Source organism: Maylandia zebra, linkage group LG5, assembly GCF_041146795.1.
Source record: "Maylandia zebra isolate NMK-2024a linkage group LG5, Mzebra_GT3a, whole genome shotgun sequence".
NCBI classification, from domain to species: Eukaryota; Metazoa; Chordata; class Actinopteri; order Cichliformes; family Cichlidae; genus Maylandia; species Maylandia zebra.
The window spans coordinates 23535769-23557325 of record NC_135171.1 but is presented as its reverse complement, the minus strand read 5'-3'; the positions used below and the strand labels follow the sequence as shown (position 1 = coordinate 23557325).

General features: G+C 42.4%; 1 protein-coding gene across 6 annotated transcripts in view; it reads left to right on the top strand.

The window, feature by feature from the left end:
• Positions 1-21557, top strand: part of erc2 (ELKS/RAB6-interacting/CAST family member 2) — a 45797-nt gene that overhangs the window by 21321 nt on the left and 2919 nt on the right. For 2 of the 6 annotated variants that reach the window (XM_076884053.1, XM_076884052.1), the window contains 13 exons: positions 4591-5025; positions 5371-5445; positions 7571-7726; positions 8536-8703; positions 9155-9322; positions 10161-10298; positions 12023-12163; positions 12414-12554; positions 14075-14110; positions 16351-16553; positions 18233-18355; positions 20633-20756; positions 20852-21012. In XM_076884053.1, the coding sequence (XP_076740168.1) occupies positions 4591-5025; positions 5371-5445; positions 7571-7726; positions 8536-8703; positions 9155-9322; positions 10161-10298; positions 12023-12163; positions 12414-12554; positions 14075-14110; positions 16351-16553; positions 18233-18355; positions 20633-20756; positions 20852-21012 (2069 nt within the window). Of the gene's footprint in view, positions 1-4590; positions 5026-5370; positions 5446-7570; positions 7727-8535; positions 8704-9154; positions 9323-10160; positions 10299-12022; positions 12164-12413; positions 12555-14074; positions 14111-16350; positions 16554-18232; positions 18356-20263; positions 20276-20632; positions 20757-20851; positions 21013-21557 lie in introns of all 6 variants that reach the window. The other 4 variants (XM_076884056.1, XM_076884054.1, XM_012918543.4 and 1 more) reach the window with 3 other exon arrangements.

Sequence of the window (21557 nt, the reverse complement as noted above, 5' to 3'; positions counted from 1 at the left end):
TAATGTCTGGTGCTCCTTTAGTACAACAAAACCTAAAACCTCAGACTCCCCGTGAAGTCGGTTTGATTTCACATATTTTCCACTCCTTCAGATCCTGACTGAGCTATTTTCTGAACAAAAAGTAATTTGTGCTCCACTCTCTGTCTCTGCTGGAAGAAAATTTCAACAGAAGTCAGTTTTTGACAGAAACCGGGCCTTAAAGGTATTCCTCTAGACCCAAAACCAATCAATAAAAAGAATGTGAATGGTGTATAGCTTTGATATCATGTAATACGGACAGACAAATTCACAAACATGCACACCTTTGTTCAACAGATGGCTGATCTGTCCCTATGGGGTATCAATACTGTAACTTCTGTTCATTAATTTTATATTTTAACTAGTTTTCATCCACCCAGCCAGTCTCTACCAGGAAATTTCACAGTTAGTTTGCACATGTTTTCATTGTAACAGTATGGCCCCTCTGATATTTTTAACTTTTAGTATTCGTGTCCTGGTGGCAGATGCATAAAGCTGTGTGTATGCACAAAGGCAAAGGCAGATTTATGAAACCATGCATACAGATTGTGCTCTTCAAATGCACCTAGACACTTAGATTAAAACAAAAATCTGTATAGTTGATAAGTTTTGTATCCCATATTATCCTCATCAGTTTCACCATATCTGCGCTGATTTCCTCTAAAAATGTCCCTCATATGGTCTGAAGATCTAGTGCATCTAAGAAAATTTGAGCATTGTGAAAAGTTCATTTTTTTGTGATTAAATTAAAGAAGGTGAACTTTGATACATTCTACATTCATCATATATAAAGTGAAATATTTCAGGTCTTTATAAAGAAAAATATAGATTTCATTTTGAGTGAAATACTGTTCACACAGTATAAATAATGTCTATCTCTCAGTCTAGTTCAGTACATGCAAACACAACCCAACTGCTGACTTGACAGTTCTCCAGATAATGATCATTGACATCGTCCACAAGGGCACGGAAGAAAAGGCTGGCTGTTGCAGAGTGCTGTGCTCAAGCTTATTCGTGGATAGCTGACTTCAAGGGAAAAATGTGGTAGGAATAGTGCACAAACAGCAGGGATGACAGCAGCCTTGAGAGAATCGTGAGAAAAGTTGATTCAAGAACTTGGGAGAGCTTCTCGAGGAGTGGACAGATGCAGTGTTACTGGGCTGTCGCACAGACGTGCAAAATGCTTTTTTTTTTCAAATGAAGCAAAGGTCCTGACGTCTGGGGGAAGAGTGGAAAAGGCACAAAATCGAAGATGTTTTGAAGTCCAGTAAGAAGTCCGCACACTGTGATGACTCAGGGTGCCAAGTCTTCAGCCGATGTTGTTGGTGTTTTGGTCCACTGTTTTTTATCAAGTCCAAAGTCAATACTGACATCTACCAGGAGATTTTATAACACTTTATGCTTCCATCTGCAGAAAAGCACCACCTGCTCACAGTGCCAGAACTGCTACCATGACCATGTTATTACTGTAAATGATTAGCCAGCCAACTCTCCTGACCCGAATCCCCAGAGAATCTAAGATGAAGATGAGAAACACCTGACCCAAAAATACAGTCGAGCTGAAGGCCGCCATCAAAGGAACCGAGCAGTAACACCTCAGCAGTGGAACAACCGTGTCATACTGCTCTGATGCAGTAATTAGTGGCAAAGGATTCCCAAGTACTGAGTATTTATATAAACATATATTCCATTAATTAAATATTTCTACATTACAAATTGTTTTAATAGTTTACTGGACTTCTGATTTTCATGAGTTTTAAACCATAAAAATCAAATCCATCCAGCCATCCATCCATCCATCTTCTCCTGCCTTATCCGGGGCCGGGTCGCGGGGCAGCAGCCTAAGCAGAGAAGCCCAGACCTTCCTCTCCCCAGCCACCTCCTCCAGCTTATCCGGGGGAACACCAAGGCGTTCCCAGGCCAGCCGAGAGATATAATCTCTCCAGCGTGTCGTGGGTCCTCTCAGTGCGACATGGCCGGAACACCTCACCCAGGAGGCGCCCAGGAGGCATCCTTGTCAGATGCCCGAACCACCTCAACTGGCTCCTTTCGATGTGGAGAAGGAGCGGCTCTACTCTGAGCCCCTCCCGGATGGCCGAACTTCTCACCCTATCTCTAAGGGAGAGGCCAGCCACCCTTCGGAGGAAGCTCATTTCCTCCGCTTGTATCCACGATCTCGTTCTTTCGGTCACTACCCACAGCTCGTGGCCAGACTCTGCTTCCTCCTCAGAAGATGTGTCAGTGGGATTAAGGAGGTCCTTGAAGTATTCCTTCCACTGCCCGACAATTTTCTCAGTCGACGTCAGCAGCGCTCTGCCAGCACTATACACAGTGCAGGTAGAGCACCGCTTTCCCCTCCTGAGACGTCTGACGGTTTGCCAGAATCTCTTCGAGACAGTCCGAAAGTCTTTTTCCATGGCCTCTCCGAACTCCTCCCACACCCGAGTTTTTGCATCAGCCACTGCCCGAGCCGCATTCCGCTTGGCCTGTCGGTACCTGTCGGCTACCTCCGAAGTCCCACAGGCTAGCCAAGCCCGATAGGACTCCTTCTTCAGCCTGGTGGCTCCCTTCACCTCTGGTGTCCACCATTTGGTTCGGAGGTTACCACCACGACAGGCACCAACCACCTTGCGGCCACAGCTCAATGCAGCAGCTTCGGGAATGGAGATGCTGAACATGGTCCATTTGGACTCAATGTCCCCAGTCTCCCTCAGAATGCTGTTGAAGCTCTGCCGGAGGTGTGCGTTGAAGATCTCACGGACTGGGGCCTCTGCTAGGCGTTGCCAGAACACCCTCACTACGCGTTTAGGTGCACCGGGTCTGTCCAGCGTCCTCCCCCGCCACCTGATCCAACTCACCACCAGGTGGTGATCAGTTGACAGCTCAGCCCCTCTCTTTACCCGAGTGTCCAGAACATATGGTCGCAGGTCTGGTGATACAATTACAAAATCGATCATCGACCTGCGGCCTAGAGCGTCCTGGTGCCACGTGCACTTATGGACACTCTTATGTTTGAACAAAGTGTTTGTATGGCCAAACTGTGATTTGTGCAGAAGTCCAATAACAAAACACCGCTCGTGTTCAGATCAGGGAGGCCGTTCCTCCCAATCACGCCCCTCCAGGTATCACTGTCGTTACCCACGTGAGCATTGAAGTCTCCCAGTAGGACAACAGAGTCTCCAGGTGGAGCACCCTCCAGCACCCCACCCAGGGACTCTAAGAAGGCTGGGTACTCTGAACTGCCACTCAGCGCATAAACGCAGATGACAGTCAGGACCCGTTCCCCGACCCTAAGGCGCAGGGAACAAACCCTCTCATCCACTGGGAAGAATCCCAGCGTACAGGCAGCAAGCCGAGGGGATATTAGAATACCCACCCCAGCCCGCCGCCTCTCACCAGGGGCAACTCCAAACTGAGACAGAGTCCAGCCCCTCTCCAGGAGACTGGTTTCAGAGCCCAAGCCATGCGTAGAGGTGAGCCTGACTATATCTAGCTGGTACCTCTCAACCTCACGCACTAACTCAGGCTCCTTCCCCACCAGAGAGGTGACATTCCTTGTCCCAGTTGCCAGTCTTGGTAGCCGGGGATCAGTGCGCCAGGGCCTCCACTCCTGGCTGCTGCCCGGCACACAATTCCCCCGAGGTGGTGGGCCTACGTGAGGATGGGCCCATTTCCCCTTTTTGGGCTGTGCCCGACCGGGCCCCATGGACTAAGGCCTGGACACCAGACACTCGCCCTCAGGCACCCTCCCCGGGCCTGGCTCCAGGGCGGGGCCCCGGTAACCCTTACCCCGGGCAGGGTAAACTGTTCCCTCGATGCTTTCCTCATAAGGGTTTTCTGAATCGCTCTTTGTCTGGTCCCTCACTCAGGACCAATTTTCCATGGGAGACCCTACCAGGGGGCAAAAGCCCCCGGACAACATAGCCCCTGGGATCCCTGGGACAAACAAACCCCTCCACCACGATAAGGTAGCGATTCAAGGAGGGGATAATAATCAAATTTAAAACAAAAAAGGCTTGGAATATTTCACTTTATGTTTGATGAATACAGATGATTATGATCATTTAGATTTAGAATTAAATTAAATTTCAGGGTGTTCAGTTTTTTTTTTTTGTTCATCTGCACACTTTCTTCACTTATATGTACCAGTTTACATAAAGTTGAATGTGCATGTTATTGTACATGCACTTGGTCCCTGCTTTCTCAGTGTGAAAGTCAGACCTGTGAGAGCACCAGGGTGTTTCTGTGTATAATAAAGCCCTTTACAGACTAATAAATTTATATTTGGAAGCTGTGAATTCTTTTTAAAGATATTTTCTCCAACAACTGTAAATCTATGCAGTCAGGACTTAAATTAGATCCGTGCTTCACACTTTTTCAACAAATAAACCTAAAATCTAAAAGCGTGCCAAGGTAAGTCATGTGTTCCCCATGATCGACCTGCTGTGGGATTGTTTGTTCATCCCCATGTGTAGTGTTATTACGTAATGTTCGGTTATGAGCTATACCTAAAAATAGTTTCAATAATTGGTAAGCCTCTGTGTGTGTTTGTATATGTGTGTGTGTTTGTAGCATCTTCAGATGACCATCCAAGCTCTGCAGGATGAATTGCGCACACAGCGAGACCTCAACCACCTGCTGCAGCAGGAGAGTGGTAACCGCTCTGGGTCTGAGCATTTCACCACCATTGAGCTGACAGAGGAGAACTTCCGGCGGCTGCAGGCTGAACATGACAGACAGGCCAAGGAGCTCTTCCTGCTGAGAAAGACCCTAGAGGAGATGGAACTGAGGATTGAGACCCAGAAACAAACCCTGGGTGCCAGAGATGAGTCAATTAAGAAGTTGCTTGAGATGCTACAGAGCAAAGGGCTGCCCCCGGGCCCGGGCAGGGCGACCGAGGAGGAGGAGCAAGAACGAGCCCGGCGCATTGCAGAAGCAGAGGCGCAACTGGGACACCTGGAGGTCATTCTGGATCAAAAGGAGAAGGAAAACATCCATTTGCGAGAGGTAGTATATGTCGAGGGTTAAGATGATGATGTTAAGTCATTGCATTCACTGCTTTAGAGTAAAAAAAAAAAACTGTTCTTTTGTTTTGTTGTCACTAGATGGCAGTGCAGCATGTCACAAAATCAATATTCTCTTCTCTGCTGCTTATCCCTGCATCATAACAATTATGTAATGTATGAAGTAAAAGAACTGAAGAGCAGTTGCATGAAATATTTTGCATGTGTAAGCATAAAGCTTTTATGCATTGTGAGGTGAGCTTTTGAAATTTTAATAATCTAGCTATTCATTGGAGACCACGATCGGTTTTGCTGCACCGCTGCTACAAATTGTTGTCTTTTTTTTAAGGAACTGCACAGAAGAAATCAACTGCATCAGGACCCAAGTAAAACTAAGGCCCTGCAGACCATTATAGAGATGAAAGTAAGACTCCTATACAGCCTGCGCATAAACACATACAGCAGGGCCCATCATCAACTACGCTTCACTGCTTCTGTTTAAAGCCAGATGTTATTTTTGTATTTACCTAACTGACTGACGTTCACAGCTGTAGCATGTTTGCCACTGCATGTCTAAATGGAAACCTGTTCCGGCAAATCTATTGTTGTGATTGTGATCGTCGGCAGCTGAGTCAATCATCAACACACTGACACACTCTAGCAAACACACACACACACACACACACACGTACTGCTCACAAAGCAGTTGTGCAAACATAAACAAGAGTCAATATTACTGTTTAACATTTCAGCTGTTGTGGCTCGCTTGACAGATGGCCAGCTACCCCAGACAGTAACACGCCACACCAGTTTCATGACAAGATGTTTTCTATTCTGCATGACAGATTGTTTGCAAACATCCCAGACTCCAGCTCTATCATTTCAGCTTCATTTTTTTGCAGGGGAGTATTGTGACTCCAAAGCATTGTTTTAAAATTTTCATTCAAGGTTTCTGAACTGAGGAAAAACTACTGAGCTGAAATATAGCAAAAAAAGTGTATAAAAGGATAGCAAGAAGCATCTTGGATTGTAAATAATTCCACAAAACATACCATATGGAGAATCTTTTAGGATGAAGGACCCCACCCTCTTTACACAAGCATGTTGTACAGCAGCTGGATGTGACACTAGCGATATCAGGCTCATTCAATGAACCACTGTAGACACCACCAGCCTCACTGCAGAGGCCTGACATCACTTCCTCAAAATAAATCATGACATCATCGCTGAGCTGACACAGCCCCTCTCACTCGGCTGGATCCGTGCCGAGCAGGCCCCAGCCTAGTCATGTGATGTGCAAGCTCTAGGATCCTGTTGATTTTCATACGGCGCGCGGGGAAGTCCCGCCTCCTTTCTCCTCCTGTGCTGTGCAGGAAGACCCTGCATCTCTCCCCCTCTCCTCTCTCCCACTGCTGTGTTGATGCTGATGGAAGCACGAATAATCCTCCCTCCCTCTCTTCCCCTACATCCCTCCCACCCTCTCCTCCTCACTCACCAGAGACAGTGCACGGTATATAGCCTGCCTGCTGCTGCCATGGAAACAGGTGTGGTTGTTTATGACAGTGAGAGGCCAGTATGCAGGGAGATAGAGAGACAGAGAGGCATACAGAGGCAGGGAAAGGGAAATAAAGAGCAAGATTTACTGACCAGGTCGATGTACCAGTGATTACATGTGGATGGAATAAAATCACTCTTCTTTAAAGGTACGATGTCTTGTCTCGATTGCAGCAGTGTTAGTTCATTGATGTTCGTCTCGTAACACAGAGACTGAGCTGAGGTGCAGCAGCAGGGCGAAGTGCATGTACAATGTGCAGTGCTCATACATTGACGTTAACCCCTCAGATCCTTGTCTGGTACTTCATCATTCCTCATCACATTTCCCACCTTCCTCTGCAGCGGGCTATCACTGCCCCTGCTAATGGCCATAAGTTCATAAGTTCAGAGTCACTAAGAGGAAAGAAGGAGGGACACAAAAAAAGAGAGAAAGACAGAGAACAACAAGGTTGCTCCATGCTCTGCTGGAGAGGGAGATGGACCATGGCTAATCTTAAAGACGTTGTATTATTTATTTAAAAAGCCGTGAAGCTAAAGCTGCACTCACAGTCGCAGTCTAGAGACTGGATTCTGCATTGATCTGCAAGCATCTACGGCAAAAGCTACGGCTTGTTACTTTTCTTCCTTTCCCCCTGCGCATTTCTCTCCGGTCCTGGTTGATCTCGCCGTACTGGATGTGCGCTCAATATTTCCCAATGGTGATTAATCCTCCGAGCTGCCGCACGGAGCTGAGTAGAACGCTTCTGATTTCACCGACAGATACTGCAGTTGCTCTCAGTCAGACCAAAGAGCTTTTTCCATTCTTGGTTTATCTCACTATATCTTTCAGTTCCTCCCCCCCTTTCAGTCTCTGTGTCTGTATTTCTCTTTAAATCTTTTACCCTCCATTTGTTTCCTGGACTCTTTTCTTTAGCTCAGATTTATTTGCAGCATGCAACTTTTGGACATGCCAGTCCTGGTTTTGAGGTGTGTCTCCTCCGCGTGTTTGTGTGCAGGACACCAAAATTGCCTCTCTGGAACGCAACATTCGGGATCTGGAGGATGAGATTCAAATGCTGAAGGCAAACGGCTTACTGAACACAGAGGACAGAGAAGAGGAAATCAAACAGATGGAGGTCTACAAGAACCACTCTAAGTTTATGAAGACGAAGGTAGAGACTAACTGCACTGTGCATGCAGATCTGATGCTGTTAAAGTATGGCTTAATATAAAATGGCAGGCATGATGTTCAGGGTACAGAGCTGTGCAGAAGAGAGAGTACTGAAAAATGTTGTGTTACATAAATGAGCTGCTTTAACACATAGTGAGAACAGCAAAGTGCCCTGACGGCAAAAAATCTGAAAGAGGCTCCGTGCCAAAAGTGGGGAAAAATCCAAACTTTGCAAACGCATACTTTAACATTTGAAAACACTTTTCTTCCTTAATTACACATAAAAAGTACATCACTTTATTAATCTGTGGCCACAAGACAAACACAAGTCTAAAATAAGATAAGCCACAATGAAAGCTTTGTTTTTGTTGAACTGACTTCCGCTGCTTGTTTTCCGACCGGTCCGTGATGATAAGTTGTGTTTGCATATCAGAGTTAGAGTCATACACTCAAGCACAGCCACCTACAACCTGTGATAGTGTCAAGGTGTGTGTGTCTGTGACTTTCTGGGGCTCACGCGTACGTGTCTTTGGAGTGTTTACGTTTTCTCTCCTTATTAAGCGACCAGCCACAGTTTTGTTCTTCTATTTTTAGACTTCTTTTCATCAATCATGAATAGAAATGATGTATAATATATGATGAATGCAGGGGAGTTAGTCCCAAATGCATATTTAATGAGGGAGAAGCGTGTTGATGAAAATAGTGCGAAAGCTGTGCAGACTAGCTCGCGGTTCCCATTCGTGAGTGTGAAATCGTTACACTGCTCACGTAACGGTTGGGTCAAAATGATCTGCTTCCTCTCATGTACAGATTGACCAGTTGAAGCAGGAGTTGTCAAAGAAAGAGTCAGAACTGCTGGCTCTGCAGACGAAGCTAGAGACCCTCAACAACCAGAACTCAGACTGCAAACAGCATATCGAGGTGCTCAAAGAGTCTCTCACTGCCAAGGAGCAACGTGCTGCCATCCTGCAAACGGAGGTAATAAAACAAGCTCAACTTATTTGTACACGTACAATAAATTAACTTAACAATACATCGCTTCACAAACATTCTCAAGCTCCTAGCCAAACTGAGCAAACAATAGGCTCGCCCTGGGCCCGAGGCTTATTACAGCAAATCATATCAGCAGAGTGTTTGCTTTGAAAGCTTTGGTAGTAAGTGAAGTGCAACCTAGGTCACTACCAATGAAAAACTGTTGCCCAGTGTACTGTCACAGCTCATAGACCAGAAAACATCACAGATCTGCAGTAATAAATAAATAACTGTGGTGAATTATTAAAATACTTCCCTAATAAATACTCATCCAGCACCTTTTTTACTTTAGGGTTACTATAAGTTATTAAATCAAAGTGCTTTTAACTATAATGGTACACTTGGGATAATTAGTCCACTTTGTGTGCTTCCTCTGACATGTATTAATGTGCTTTAGGTTGACGCTTTACGTCTACGTCTGGAGGAGAAAGAGTCCTTCTTGAACAAGAAAACCAAGCAGCTGCAGGACCTGACGGAGGAGAAGGGTACTCTCGCCGGAGAAATCAGGGACATGAAGGACATGCTTGAGGTCAAAGAAAGAAAGATTAATGTCCTGCAGAAAAAGGTGAGAATGGAAGGAAAGAAGACCTCACCATGTAGAAACATTAGGGAGGAAATACACTTTAGCCACAATTTTGGCTTGCCCACATTACTCTGCTTTTGAGTTATTGTTTATTTTTTTGTCTACAACACACTGTATTGTGGGGGCATGTCTAATTACTCCAGATTTAGTCACAAATTTGAAATGAACAGCGACTGTGTGGGTTGTTTCGTCACATTTCCGTGTCCTGGACTAAACCAGTCGCTCTGTGGAAATATAAAGCTGGGAGGTTACTCTGTCCATGAAGTGTGAGAGAGTCTCATGCTCTCAGGGGAAAATGCCCACAGAAAGACAAGCAAGAAGATATTTCTGCCTCACTGGCTCTCATTTGTGTGTGCTATAAATACTCACAGAGTGTTACTCCATATCGCACCCAGACCTGCTCTCCCGTTTTGTTTTTCTTCTCTTGTGTCTGATCACACACCCCCCTCTCTCTCTCTCTCTCTCTCTCTCTCTCTCTCTCATCTTTGCACTTTTATCTGTTTCATCATTTTTATTAATTATGAATCATTGTTTTCTCCTGTCTTATCATAAATAAAATACCTTAATTCAGTCCTGCACTGCTCAGATAGCAGTTTGGTTTAAATTCAGGTTTACATTAAGTTCTGCTTTTCAAAACTTAAAGGTCTTATAGTTTTTGATGTATTTCTTCTCACATTGTACATTGTTGCTTATGTAGTGTGTTAAGCTTCAGAGACTTAAAAAATGGCAGATATACCGACTTTAAATGTTGCGCTGGTTTGGAGATCGTGCTTTTTATTGTGTGTTTTGCTCCTTGTTTTTTCTTATTTTTCTGAGTCAGATTGAGAACCTGCAGGAGCAGCTGCGGGACAAAGACAAGCAGCTGGGGAACCTCAAGGACAGGGTCAAGTCTCTGCAGACCGACTCCAGTAACACAGACACTGCCCTGGCCACCCTGGAAGAGGCGCTGTCAGAGAAGGTAGATCACGCCACCCTTATACCACAGAACCCGTAACACTGTCTGAACTGTGACACTTTATCTGTTTGTAGTTACTATCATATCATCAAAAGGATGTATATACTGGAAGGAATTCCAGGTGACTTTTTCAGACAATCATTCATTCAAAATCCAGGATGTGAATGACCTCTTTTTTTCTTGTATGCTCTCAAGAAGACCACAAGGACCAAACATTAGCGTCATTATCGACAAGAAATTGAGATTAGCAAACTTTTTTCCTGACGTTTTATATCTCTGTTAGGTCGCAGTAACACGGTCCTAAGCAAACTTGTATTCCCTGACCGACTGGTAAATGGTTGCTGGCTGTCGCTAAGTGATACTGATCACAAAGAGGATGCTGCACCAAAAACCTCCTTGTGGTTGTTTTGGTCACTAGCAGATTGGCACATTGCCAGCGTTTGTATGGGTGGCTCCAACTTGTCTGCAACATTTTCTCTCTGGGCTCTAGTGAAACTTGAACACACTGCAAGTGCCACACAGAGTAGAAAAGGAGCATGTTCGCCATCAGTTCAATTAAATTCAGTTCGATTCAATTTTATTTATATAGTGCCAATTCAACAACAATCACCTCAAAGTGCTTTATATTGTACGCTAATATTAGAGAGAAGCTATCTGCTGTGACTGGGGGTGAGGAAAAAGAGAAGATAAATACACATTTATTTATTTAATTTAGTAAAAGTTACACTCTTTAAAGAGAATAATGTAAGCTTCGGTGTTGTCATAGATACTTGAACTTTAGAGTTCCTCATAAGGGGAATTTAAAGAGACACAAACAGAAATGCTTCCTCTTATTTCCAGACTTCATATTAAGCTTAGTCAGCTGGTAGCTGGTGAAATTCCCACATATGTTAAACCTTTCCTCTAAATGAACCATGTTAGTAAAAATTCTTGTTTTCTGTTTCTTCTTCTTCTTTTTTTAAACAACTACAAGTTGCGTCTAGTTGCTGTGGAGTGATTGTACAGAACTTCTGAAATTGTGACGAGATCAGATTTGTACTTGTGCAGAAAGAAGTGTGAATAGTATAAAATATTAAAACATTTATTATTACATTCTGTTATTACATTCCTTGATATCAAAGAAGAGAGATGAAGGCACATGTCGCAGCAGGGCGACTGTGCCCTTCTCTGCACTAAGGCTGTTTGTGAAGCCCATCATGGTGCTTTAAAAAGCTCCATCGGGTTTGACTTTTCTTAATCCTCCTAAAAATCGTGGAACCTCACCAAATATCAGTAGTAACTCTATTACAGTTCATAGATTTATGTATAATTGAGGAAATAGCTGATGTAATCCTCTAGCTGCATTAGATATCATTATTTCTTTCCTGCACTAGTGTTTTATTCAATTTTTAGGTAACCAGATTTTGATGATTACATCTTTACTTATAAAAACATACAAGGAAAAAATAACAAAGTAGCACTGGGGTAAAATTCCAGGCACGGCATCTAGCTTGATTCAGCATTTTAGCTTAATTTTAGTCTAATTTCTTAATAACTGTATTTTTCATGTGTGATATTAATTTCACATAACTAGAGACATTTGTTTTTTAAAAGGAATGAACTGATACAAATCTCTGATTTGTGCTGGAACAATCTTAAATGAACATCTCAGCAGTTTAATGTTTATATAGACTCTTAACCGTTCAGTCATATGAAGAGTTTTAATTCTTTGTGCTTCTGTGTGTTAGGAGAGGATTATTGAGCGTTTGAAGGACCAAAGGGAGAGAGAAGACAGAGAACGACTGGAAGAAGTGGAATCATATAAGAAAGAGAACAAGGAATTGAAGGAGAAGGTGAACAGCCTGCAGATAGAACTAACAGAAAAGGAGGTCAGTGAGCAAAGAGATTTTCTCTATAAGGCTACAGGGCTGTGTACACATGACTGTGTCCTTCTCTTTGCTGCAGAGCATGCACCTTTTTTATGCACAGCAAATATTGAAACACTATCTTTCAGTAGGGCTTTAGGTGCCATTTAAGCAGTCGCCTCAGGTGCTGTAACTTTGTTGCACATGCTGGCACTCTGCTGGCCTGCCTGGTTTGAAGCGCTGCTAACCGTCTGTCCTGACTACTCACCTGCAGTCCAGTCTCATCGATCTGAAAGAACACGCATCATCCCTGGCATCCTCTGGCCTCAAGAAGGATTCAAAGCTCAAGTCACTGGAGATTGCAATTGAGCAGAAAAAAGAGGAATGTAGTAAGTTGGAGACACAGTTACAGAAGGTAGGTGTGCATCTCTCACCACCGAATCACCTCGCACACTATAATGCAAAATTTTAATTTAGATTTTAAGAGACGAGCAATTCACAGTTTTTAACCTGTAGAGAATTTTTCAGCAGGTTGTTTTGAAAGAAGTAATTACAGATTATGGTTCCCACAGCCATCTATATTAAAAGACGGCTTATCTAATGCTCATTTTTACACAGTTACTTTTTGCAGCCAATCCTAATTATCCAGTTTTTTTGGTTTTAAAGATCTGTTGTGCTTCAGTTAGAGGGAAATCAAGTAAAGGTGGAAAAGTCGGAAATCCTGAATTGGGGTCAAACAGTGTAGTAAAGCTAGCATTACACCACACAGACTCATACAAGTTTGCACGTGTTGGGAAAACGACACCGCAACAAGTTTCATGTTGGAGCTGCTGCTAAGCTTTTGATTGTACTATTCAATCTCTATATAAAGTTAAGCAATTTCATGTGCTCAGGAAACCTGTGTTTAACAGCTTGACAGCAGCCATGTTCTGGACTTTAACACTGGTTAACACTGTTTTGCTATCAGTGATCCACTGTGAAGAAAGAACTTAAAAATGAGCCTAATGCTACTCTTACTGAAGGTCATATATAAATGATGACTTTCCGCTGATGATTTCAGAAATGTCTGGATGAAAGCTGACCATTTTAGCAGTCAGTACGGCAACATTTTCTATGGATGTCTCTTTGTCTGAATTGCAGAGAGCTTCTGTACTCTGAATGAAGACTGCAGCAATGTCTCTCTTTAATTGCACTGAATTGTAGATAAGAAGCCAGAGCTGAGTGTCCACTGCGAAGAAAGGAATGAGCTCATTGTGAATTCAGGGACCACTTTAGTGGAGACTGTTAAGCAGTTACAGACATAAGAAAAAAAGGCTACTTTCCTTTTGTAGAAATGATTGGCCAAATTAACGTGCAGTGTATTTTCTCTGTTCATATTTTCCTGCTGGTCTGATCTTGGCCTGTGTCATTGAGGGAAGATTAAGTATGATCACAGATTATTTAGTGAAGACAGCTCTGTCCCATTTAAAAATTAAAGTAGCAGTAAAGAAACAAGAATACTGAGGTCTCACTTCTGAGAACATGTTATCCTTCATTAGGCTGTTTCTTTGGACCTGAACAAGAAATGTGAACAGACCTTATATAAAGCACACTTCATTAGGCTAATGGCTGCCATCGTGCTTTGTCTCCTGTAACAGGCAGCCATGCTTTTTAAGGGTGTTGCAAGTAGCAGGCAGTCATTAAATATCCCTCTTTGCCTTCTTCTTCTCCTTCTTGAGACTATCGCTGTATCATCTCTTCCTCTGTGTTTGTCTCTGTTGTGTTGCCGTTAGCCTAACAACATGTGTACTATGTTACTTATCTGTCAAACATGTATTGTACCATGTCTGATCCTGCTGTTCTCTCTTTGGCTCAAACTCAATCCTGACATTTACTCTCCCGGGACTCCCCCGTCTCCCTCCTGTTCCTTCCTCAAACCCTCTGTTTGCAATGTAGCAAGCTGAGCAGCTATTCAGTCACATGAACACTCCTGTAAGTCCCTCTCCTGAGCTCTCTGAGGCACATATTGAAAGCATGAGGACACTGATAACTTCCTTGAAATATGCTAGATGGTGATCGTGCCAAACCCCAGCACAGGTCCTGCTTTCACCCACCCAGGATGCATGTTGTTCATTGCACTGTACTGATATAATGAGCTGCAGTCAGAGTCCTGTGCACTGTGCTCATCCTGTAACTGTTTGTGATATGTGGTGAAATTGGTGCTGCATATATGTAGAACTGAAGGCTTACTTAGTCTGCTGGAACGTGCTCAATATAGATTCTTCTGCCATTTTATTAAGTATATGTAGCTCAAACTAAAACAACAATCTTGCAATAAATTCTGTCTTTATGAGGGTTAATTTTATACAGCTGTTTATTGCCCTTTGTTGTAATTACATTTTACATGTAAAAGTCTTCCTATGATTTAGTATAGCCTCATTACACTGTGTCATGTAAGGACACACCTGGGATTAATTGCAGGACTGTTAGACTGCATTAGCTTTAACTATGTGTGAAGTTGTTGTTGTTTTTTTAAGTTTTGGCTTTGTAGATAGTTTTTTCGGTGGTTATACTTAATAAACTGTCATATTCTTCCACAGCACAAAAAAAACATTTAAATGTAACAAATTTTACATTTATGTAAAATTTTGTATCTATAGCTAAATTTAATGGTAATGTTTTTAGTCACTAAGGCCTCATCTGGGAAGTTGTGTGGCAACAGGAACCCATACATTCACTGAATTGTACAGGTTACACTGACCTCAAATGCAGCACACGTGTGTTTTGTCATAGAAGCTCATGTGGGGAATATGACAAATTAATAGTAAACTTTTCATTGGACTTTCAGAGACTTTATGCAATTGAAGTCACAGGACATGGCATTCAAGTTTCCTCATATTTGGTGCACTTATAACCAGTGAAAAAAATTAAAAGAGGCAAACAGAGTGAACAAACCTTTCTTTAATACATATTTGTCATTGAATTATGTCTAAATATTACATTTTTAGCACAGCATTTCAGTTCAGTGTGTTTTAGCATCTCTGTGAAAATCCTCAAAAAATATCAAACTATTTGACAGTGAATTATAATATTGACATCCCCCCAACTTGATCCACTTTTGTGTATTTTGTGAATCTTGGCAATTTCAGAGGTTCTTAAACAAATGTTATAGATAAGGAAAACAGAATAAAAACACAGAATGCATTCAAATAAATAAAGTAATTGAACTGCAAAATCCTCAAATCATCAAGTGCTTCCTTCCTATAGCCTCCTATAAATGCTCTTCTGTAGTATACTGTTCATTGCAATATTTGCAGGGGCCATATGGAGGGCAATTTGTTGTCCAATAACTGTCTGTTGTAGTTATTTTTCATAAATTTCAACTAGGATTATTGGGTCTTAAATAAAATTATGTATATCTCCTCTAAGCTAAACTCTAGCATCGTTCCTCATGCATAAAATATGACAGTTAGAACAGATTTACTTGGTCACCCTTGCTTCTCTTTCTTCATTCTTTGGACTGACAATTGCAAAGACTGTGCAGCTTCGTTGGGTTTGCATGACTTGGTCGACCTTTGTGCATGTTGTCAGTATCAGTGTTGCCACGCTTCTCTTTTGTCTCAGTGTGGTGCTGTTAGCGAAGGTATCGGCCGTGGTTGAAGATCACTGCAGTGTTTTGGTGGATGGCTCTGTGTAACTCTGCGATATGTGTTAACATATGTGGCTGTGTATTGTCCAGGGTGCTGTGTACCACTGTAGTGGAGAGATGTCCTTGCTGTCCAAAAACTAGACCTCTGATTTTGATAGCCAGTGAATCAATTTAGTGCTTAACTATAATGATTTGTTATTATTGTCACAGACATACAAAACTCTCACAGACTATCCTGAAGTCCTGTATTCTACTCCATGTGCATGAAGTGAGTCTCAATGGACCATTTAATTGGAGCTAAATAATAGCTTTGTTAAAACTAATGAGCCAGTACCAGTAATGATGCCCTCATCCACAACATTTGCCTCGGCTTTATTCATTTGAAAGTACAGGGACACTGCAAGAGACGTAGATAATATAAGTCACTGATGGACTACAGTGTACTGTATGTATCTCTCTTTCATTGACAGTAAAACGTTCTGCGCTTCACACTTTTGTTGATACTGGGTTGTTATTTTTGTTAACTGTGTGTCTTTGGGCGTGTACATGTTTGTATTTGTCTTTTCTTGGCATGTTGATGCAGAAAGCCCATGAAGTGGAGCAGCAGTCGGGCTCCAGAGGGAACCCAGAGTATGTGGACCGGGTGAAACTGCTGGAAAAGGAGGTGAGCTACTACAAGGATGAAGCTAATAAGGCTCAGACAGAGGTGGAGAGACTGCTGGACATCCTGCGAGAGGTGGAAACCGAAAAGAATGATAAGGACAAGAAAATTGCTGAGTTGGAAAGGTAACTAATTCTGACTGCATATTAGCCTGCACTGCTTTAATGCTTCCCTTTTAACAAACACTCTGTTTTCTATGACCATTGTTACATCTATGAAGATAAAAATTAGCATACCTGCCTGCAATTTTAGCAAACCTCTTAGGTAATTTAACATGTTTGCCTGAAAATGCCTGATACATCCATTCTTTGTTTATTTTTTAGCTCTCTACTTAGCTTCAATATATTTATATACAATATAAATATAGGGAATATAAAAACACAAAAAATGGGAGAAAACAAGTAAAGAAAAGGAAAAACAAACTTATCAATACATACATACGGTGTGTTTATTTCATGTATGATCATAGACTGTATATAGAAAAGATGGATGTAGCAGGTTTAGGACACTAATAAAGGTGTTTCTTAAATCACCATTCTTTCTGTTGGCCAATTCAAAAAGAAATCCATTTGTAAAGGACTGCATGAGAAAAGGGCCTCATGAAAATGACATTTTCTTTATGAGTTTATTGTCTGTTTTATTAGTTTTAGCTCATATAAGATACAACATGAGATAAATTTTGTAAATTAGCGTCCCAAATAGAGAACAGGTCTGCTGGAAGTAAAATTATACGTGAAAAGTGGAAGTCCCCCTTTATGTTACTAAAAAAGAAAAGAGAAAAAAATGGCCAAGGCCAAAATGCTCAAAACGTTGTGTATGATACAAAAAATAAATATTTTTCTGTGGCTTGTTTCACATCATAACAAGTAACCCGGCATAAAGAGATGGTTTTAAATCTGCTACTCTCTATATCGCAAACAAAACCCCATTTATCTTCAGATAAATCAGTTTATTTTGTAATTTAGGTTACCCAACTCTCTAATGGTATTACCATAAGCAATACAGTGTGCCACTGTTTGTGCTGAGTAGCTCTGAGCAGTCTATTCTTGATCTGGATGCATCTGTTTGTCAGCTTTACAGTTCTCTGTGTTCGGTGTATGCTGGGCAAATGTCCATGTGGCTCTGTGCACATTTTCATAGTGTTTCCATGTTATGTTCAGTTGTGGTGTTCTCATACTGCACTGCACTCGATGGTATTGGATAATGTGCTCTGTACACACAGTTTTGATTTACACGTTTAGGTTTTGTTTATAAATATCAGCAATGCTCCACTCAGCCACTTCTCTTTCGGAAGAGGTCATCTGAGTCCAGTTAATGGAGTGCAGAAATAAAGCAGGTGGCCTCTCTGGTTCTCTCCTGGGAGCAGTACTGCAAGTTTATTTGCACTTTGGTTTGTCTAATGAAGGAGATCATCGTCCTTTACCTGGACAGGATTCAGACGGATGAGACTAACATAGGGATTGGTTGATCTGCATGAGGACCACACAGCCCTTCTCCCCTGCCACTGCTTAGTGTTAAAGACACTTATATACTCCCTTCTCAGATCATTATAGGATTAATGTCGTGATACTTTGTTAGTGGTGTTTGATTAATTGCGTCTTCTTGTCCTTTTTTTTGCCATCTTTACCCACTTTTCTCCGTCCCATTTCCCTCTCTCTTCTGTACCATGCTCACCTGCCCCTCTCTTTACCCCTGGCCATGAATCAACTTTCAACCTACTTCTCTTCTGTTCTGAAATCTGATTCTGATTTTTCAAAATCTTTTCTTCATCTCCCTTGCAAATCTTTCTCTGTTTTGACACCAGCCCCCCTCCCCCCGCCCCCCGCCCCACCCCTCGTCCCGGTGGCAGAGCTCCCCCTGACCCGCTCCCTTCTGTGTCCACTGCTCCCCAGCAGATAGGGGGCATGGTGTGGGATTTCCTGGGAAAGTGAGTGCTCTGCCCTGGCACTTAAGGCTTGGCTGCGTGGTTAAAGTCTCCGACTGCGACTGCCGCAACTGCATCTGGTTTCACCTGTGTACCTGGGTCTGCCTGCTGTTTGAAGGATTCAAAAATCTTTGTATCAGAGTTACACAGTCTGTTTTTAGTCCGTGGTGCCATTATTTTATTCGCGTACATGATACAAAGATCCCTGGATTCATTTTGATTTCATTTCTTTAGAATGTTTTTGCTTTCTAGTCTGCATCTGTGTCCGTGACTGCTTTTTGATCATTTAAGGAGCTTTTCTACGCGTGTGTGTGTGTGTGTGCACGTGTGCATGTATACACGTGTAAGGGAGAAGGAGTTTGTGTTGCATGTTTATTTTGGGGGCAGCAGTCATCATTAAAACTCATTTATCTGTGCACTGATGATGTAAAGTGGGAAAAAAGTCCACAAATATTTTGCTGCATGAGCAATCACAGCAAATTAAACAGCCATGTGAAATTTTAAGCAAATATGAAGTTCAAACCTTAAAGATCAAGGGTTGTACTTCATATAAATGCAAATCATCAGGTCATAATGTTGTGAATATATGTCCAGATAGGCATATATTGCTTGCCATTTATTTGCACCACATGCTACACTCATTTTTTACTGTTTTGGCGTGTTTCTGTGGTGATGCTTGGTAAAGTCACACAGTAAATTCAGTCACACCGGTGTTGCAGCAAACTGTCAATATAAAAATTGCAGTGTTATAAGCAAATGTTTTGTAATTTGTAACCCTAACTAAAAACGCATTGTATATACTGTAAATGTTTTAATACTAATAATACTGCAAATAATGCACGCATCAGCACCTTTATCTATAGAACTTGGTGTGATTTACCCACTTGCTTTGACTTCTTTACTTTTTTTACATTTTATTTGAACTTGCTATACTTCCTTGTGTTCTTGTGGAAATAGCTTCCTGCTAACACACTTTAAGACACACAAATATACACCCTTTTGTGTCTTTTTGTGGCGTTGGTTGTTTGTAGTAGCTTATTGTATAAGTGTCTGCCCTCAGCTAATGTTTGCTGTTGCCACGAGCACGCTTCCCCTTCTCATTCCAGCCACCCATCTGCTCGCCTCACCCCAAGTCACCCTCTGTGACCCAGCCACCCTTGCACCCTCATATCCCATTAACACCACCTAACAGACCCTATTTTCTAGTGCCCCCTTCTTCCTGCTTTCCATCCCAACCTGCCCCCACGTGCCCTGCCTAGCTTGCTCTACGAGATACTAAAGGAAAAGATCAGCCCTAGTGGCCTGCATGAATAGAGCTGCTGTGCTCCACGTCTACACGCGCTCAGTGTGGGGTGCTGTAGTAGGTAGGGTCTGGACTGAGCCCTCAGTCCTGAAGTGTGTCAGTTCAGTCAGGTCTTTTCTGTCTGAACAACCCTGCATCCATAACTGATTCTCCCACTAGCTCCCTTCTTGCCCACTTGATCAAACCACCGTTGGCTTCCTCTCCTTTTGCTCGACTCTCCAACCTGTCCTCTCCTCTTATTTTTGCCCGGCTAACTTTTGCCTGACTAAATGCATGTCTGCCACTTCCAGGCTTGGCAGAAGATGCACATGGGCCCTTGTTTTCAGAGAAGGTGCATCCTGCATTAGCTGTGTCAGGCTGCAGAGCAGTGACTGCCACAGGCGTGTTTGTAATTTTCCATGTTGTTGGATGAGCAATGAACACAGCGTGATCTCCTCTGGGTTCACTGTACTTTTTTCTTGTGATTGTTTCTTTATGTTCTGGTTCTAATGTGTCTGTTTTGTTTGCTTTTTACTTTCCTGTGTGTTCTCTTATTTCCTGCTTCCAATGTCTACTTCACTCGTTCCATCAACCCCTTGTCTTCTGCCTTTTCCTTTCCCCATCTGCAGTCTAGCTCCCAGGTAAGTAATGACCCTGCTCCCATTACATCCCCATTTCTTCCTAACTCCATCCTAACACTGGTGCTTAAATCTGTGATTTATCTCAGCAATGCAATTAACATGAAGCTATCGCTACATCTGTGATGCTCATGTTTTGTTGTTGTCCTGGTGATCTCATAAGCGGTACTATTTTGAAACTGAATACATTCAAAATGCACTTGACATGATCGCCCATTGCTGTACTGGCTTTGCTTGTTTTGTGTTTCACATTTTTGTTGTGGTTTTGGGTATAAAATGCACCCATTTCATAAGTCTACATATTTTTCATATAACTCTACTGACTTTTAATGGAAATGCACAAATTTTGTGGTTTTGCAGACAAGGGGGTAAAGATCAAGCTAAAAAGGGTTCAAACATCAAACTGGGGCTGCAAGGTGACAAGAAAGGCTTGGGACAGGACCCTCGTAAGGACAGCTCCATAGATGGTGGTCACCACTTGAAGGTGATGTACCCTAATAAAAAATTTTTTTACCCCTGATGATACACAGTTTAATAATTACCTAATGAGATATATGTCCTTGTTTTCCCAAACGTCAGTTGGAGGAGCTAATGAACACGCTAGAAAGGACGAGGCAAGAGCTGGATGCCACCAAGCAGCGTCTCTCCTCCACACAGCAGTCTTTACAGGAGAGGGACACTCACCTCACCAACATGAGACAAGAACGCAGGAAACAGCTGGAGGAGATCCTTGAAATGAAGTTAGTGTTTTCTGAGATTTGCTGTTAGCAAAAATCAGATTGGCGGTCTACATTTTCAACCTCCTTTTTAAAAAAATGTTCTTGTAATTAAGCCTTGGATTAATTTCTTTTCTCAAAATGTAATCCAGTTCCTTTGTTTTTGTCCTTCCCCACCGTCTTTATGAGAAGACAGCCGACATAGCACTGCTAAATTGAAATTTGATTTCATTATCAGAACAAAAAGTAATCTGAAATCCACCACGATGGTCACACTGATATTCAAAACAGTAGCCAATCTACCCAAAATGTCTGTGTAGGTTCTCAGTCATCCAGGTCATTGTAATCTAAGTTTCTTGAAGAGGTTTCACTTCTCATCCAGGAAGCTTCAGTTCTAAGACCAAATGGTGGAGAGTCCCAGTTTTTTTTAAAGGGACAACTCCCACTAGGGAATACCTGGGGCTCTCCACCATTTGGTCTTAGAACTGAAGAAGCTTCTCTGAAGTGAAACCTCTTCAAGAAACTTAAAATAGTCCAATAATTTTTCTTCCCAAGCTCCTTAAATCTAC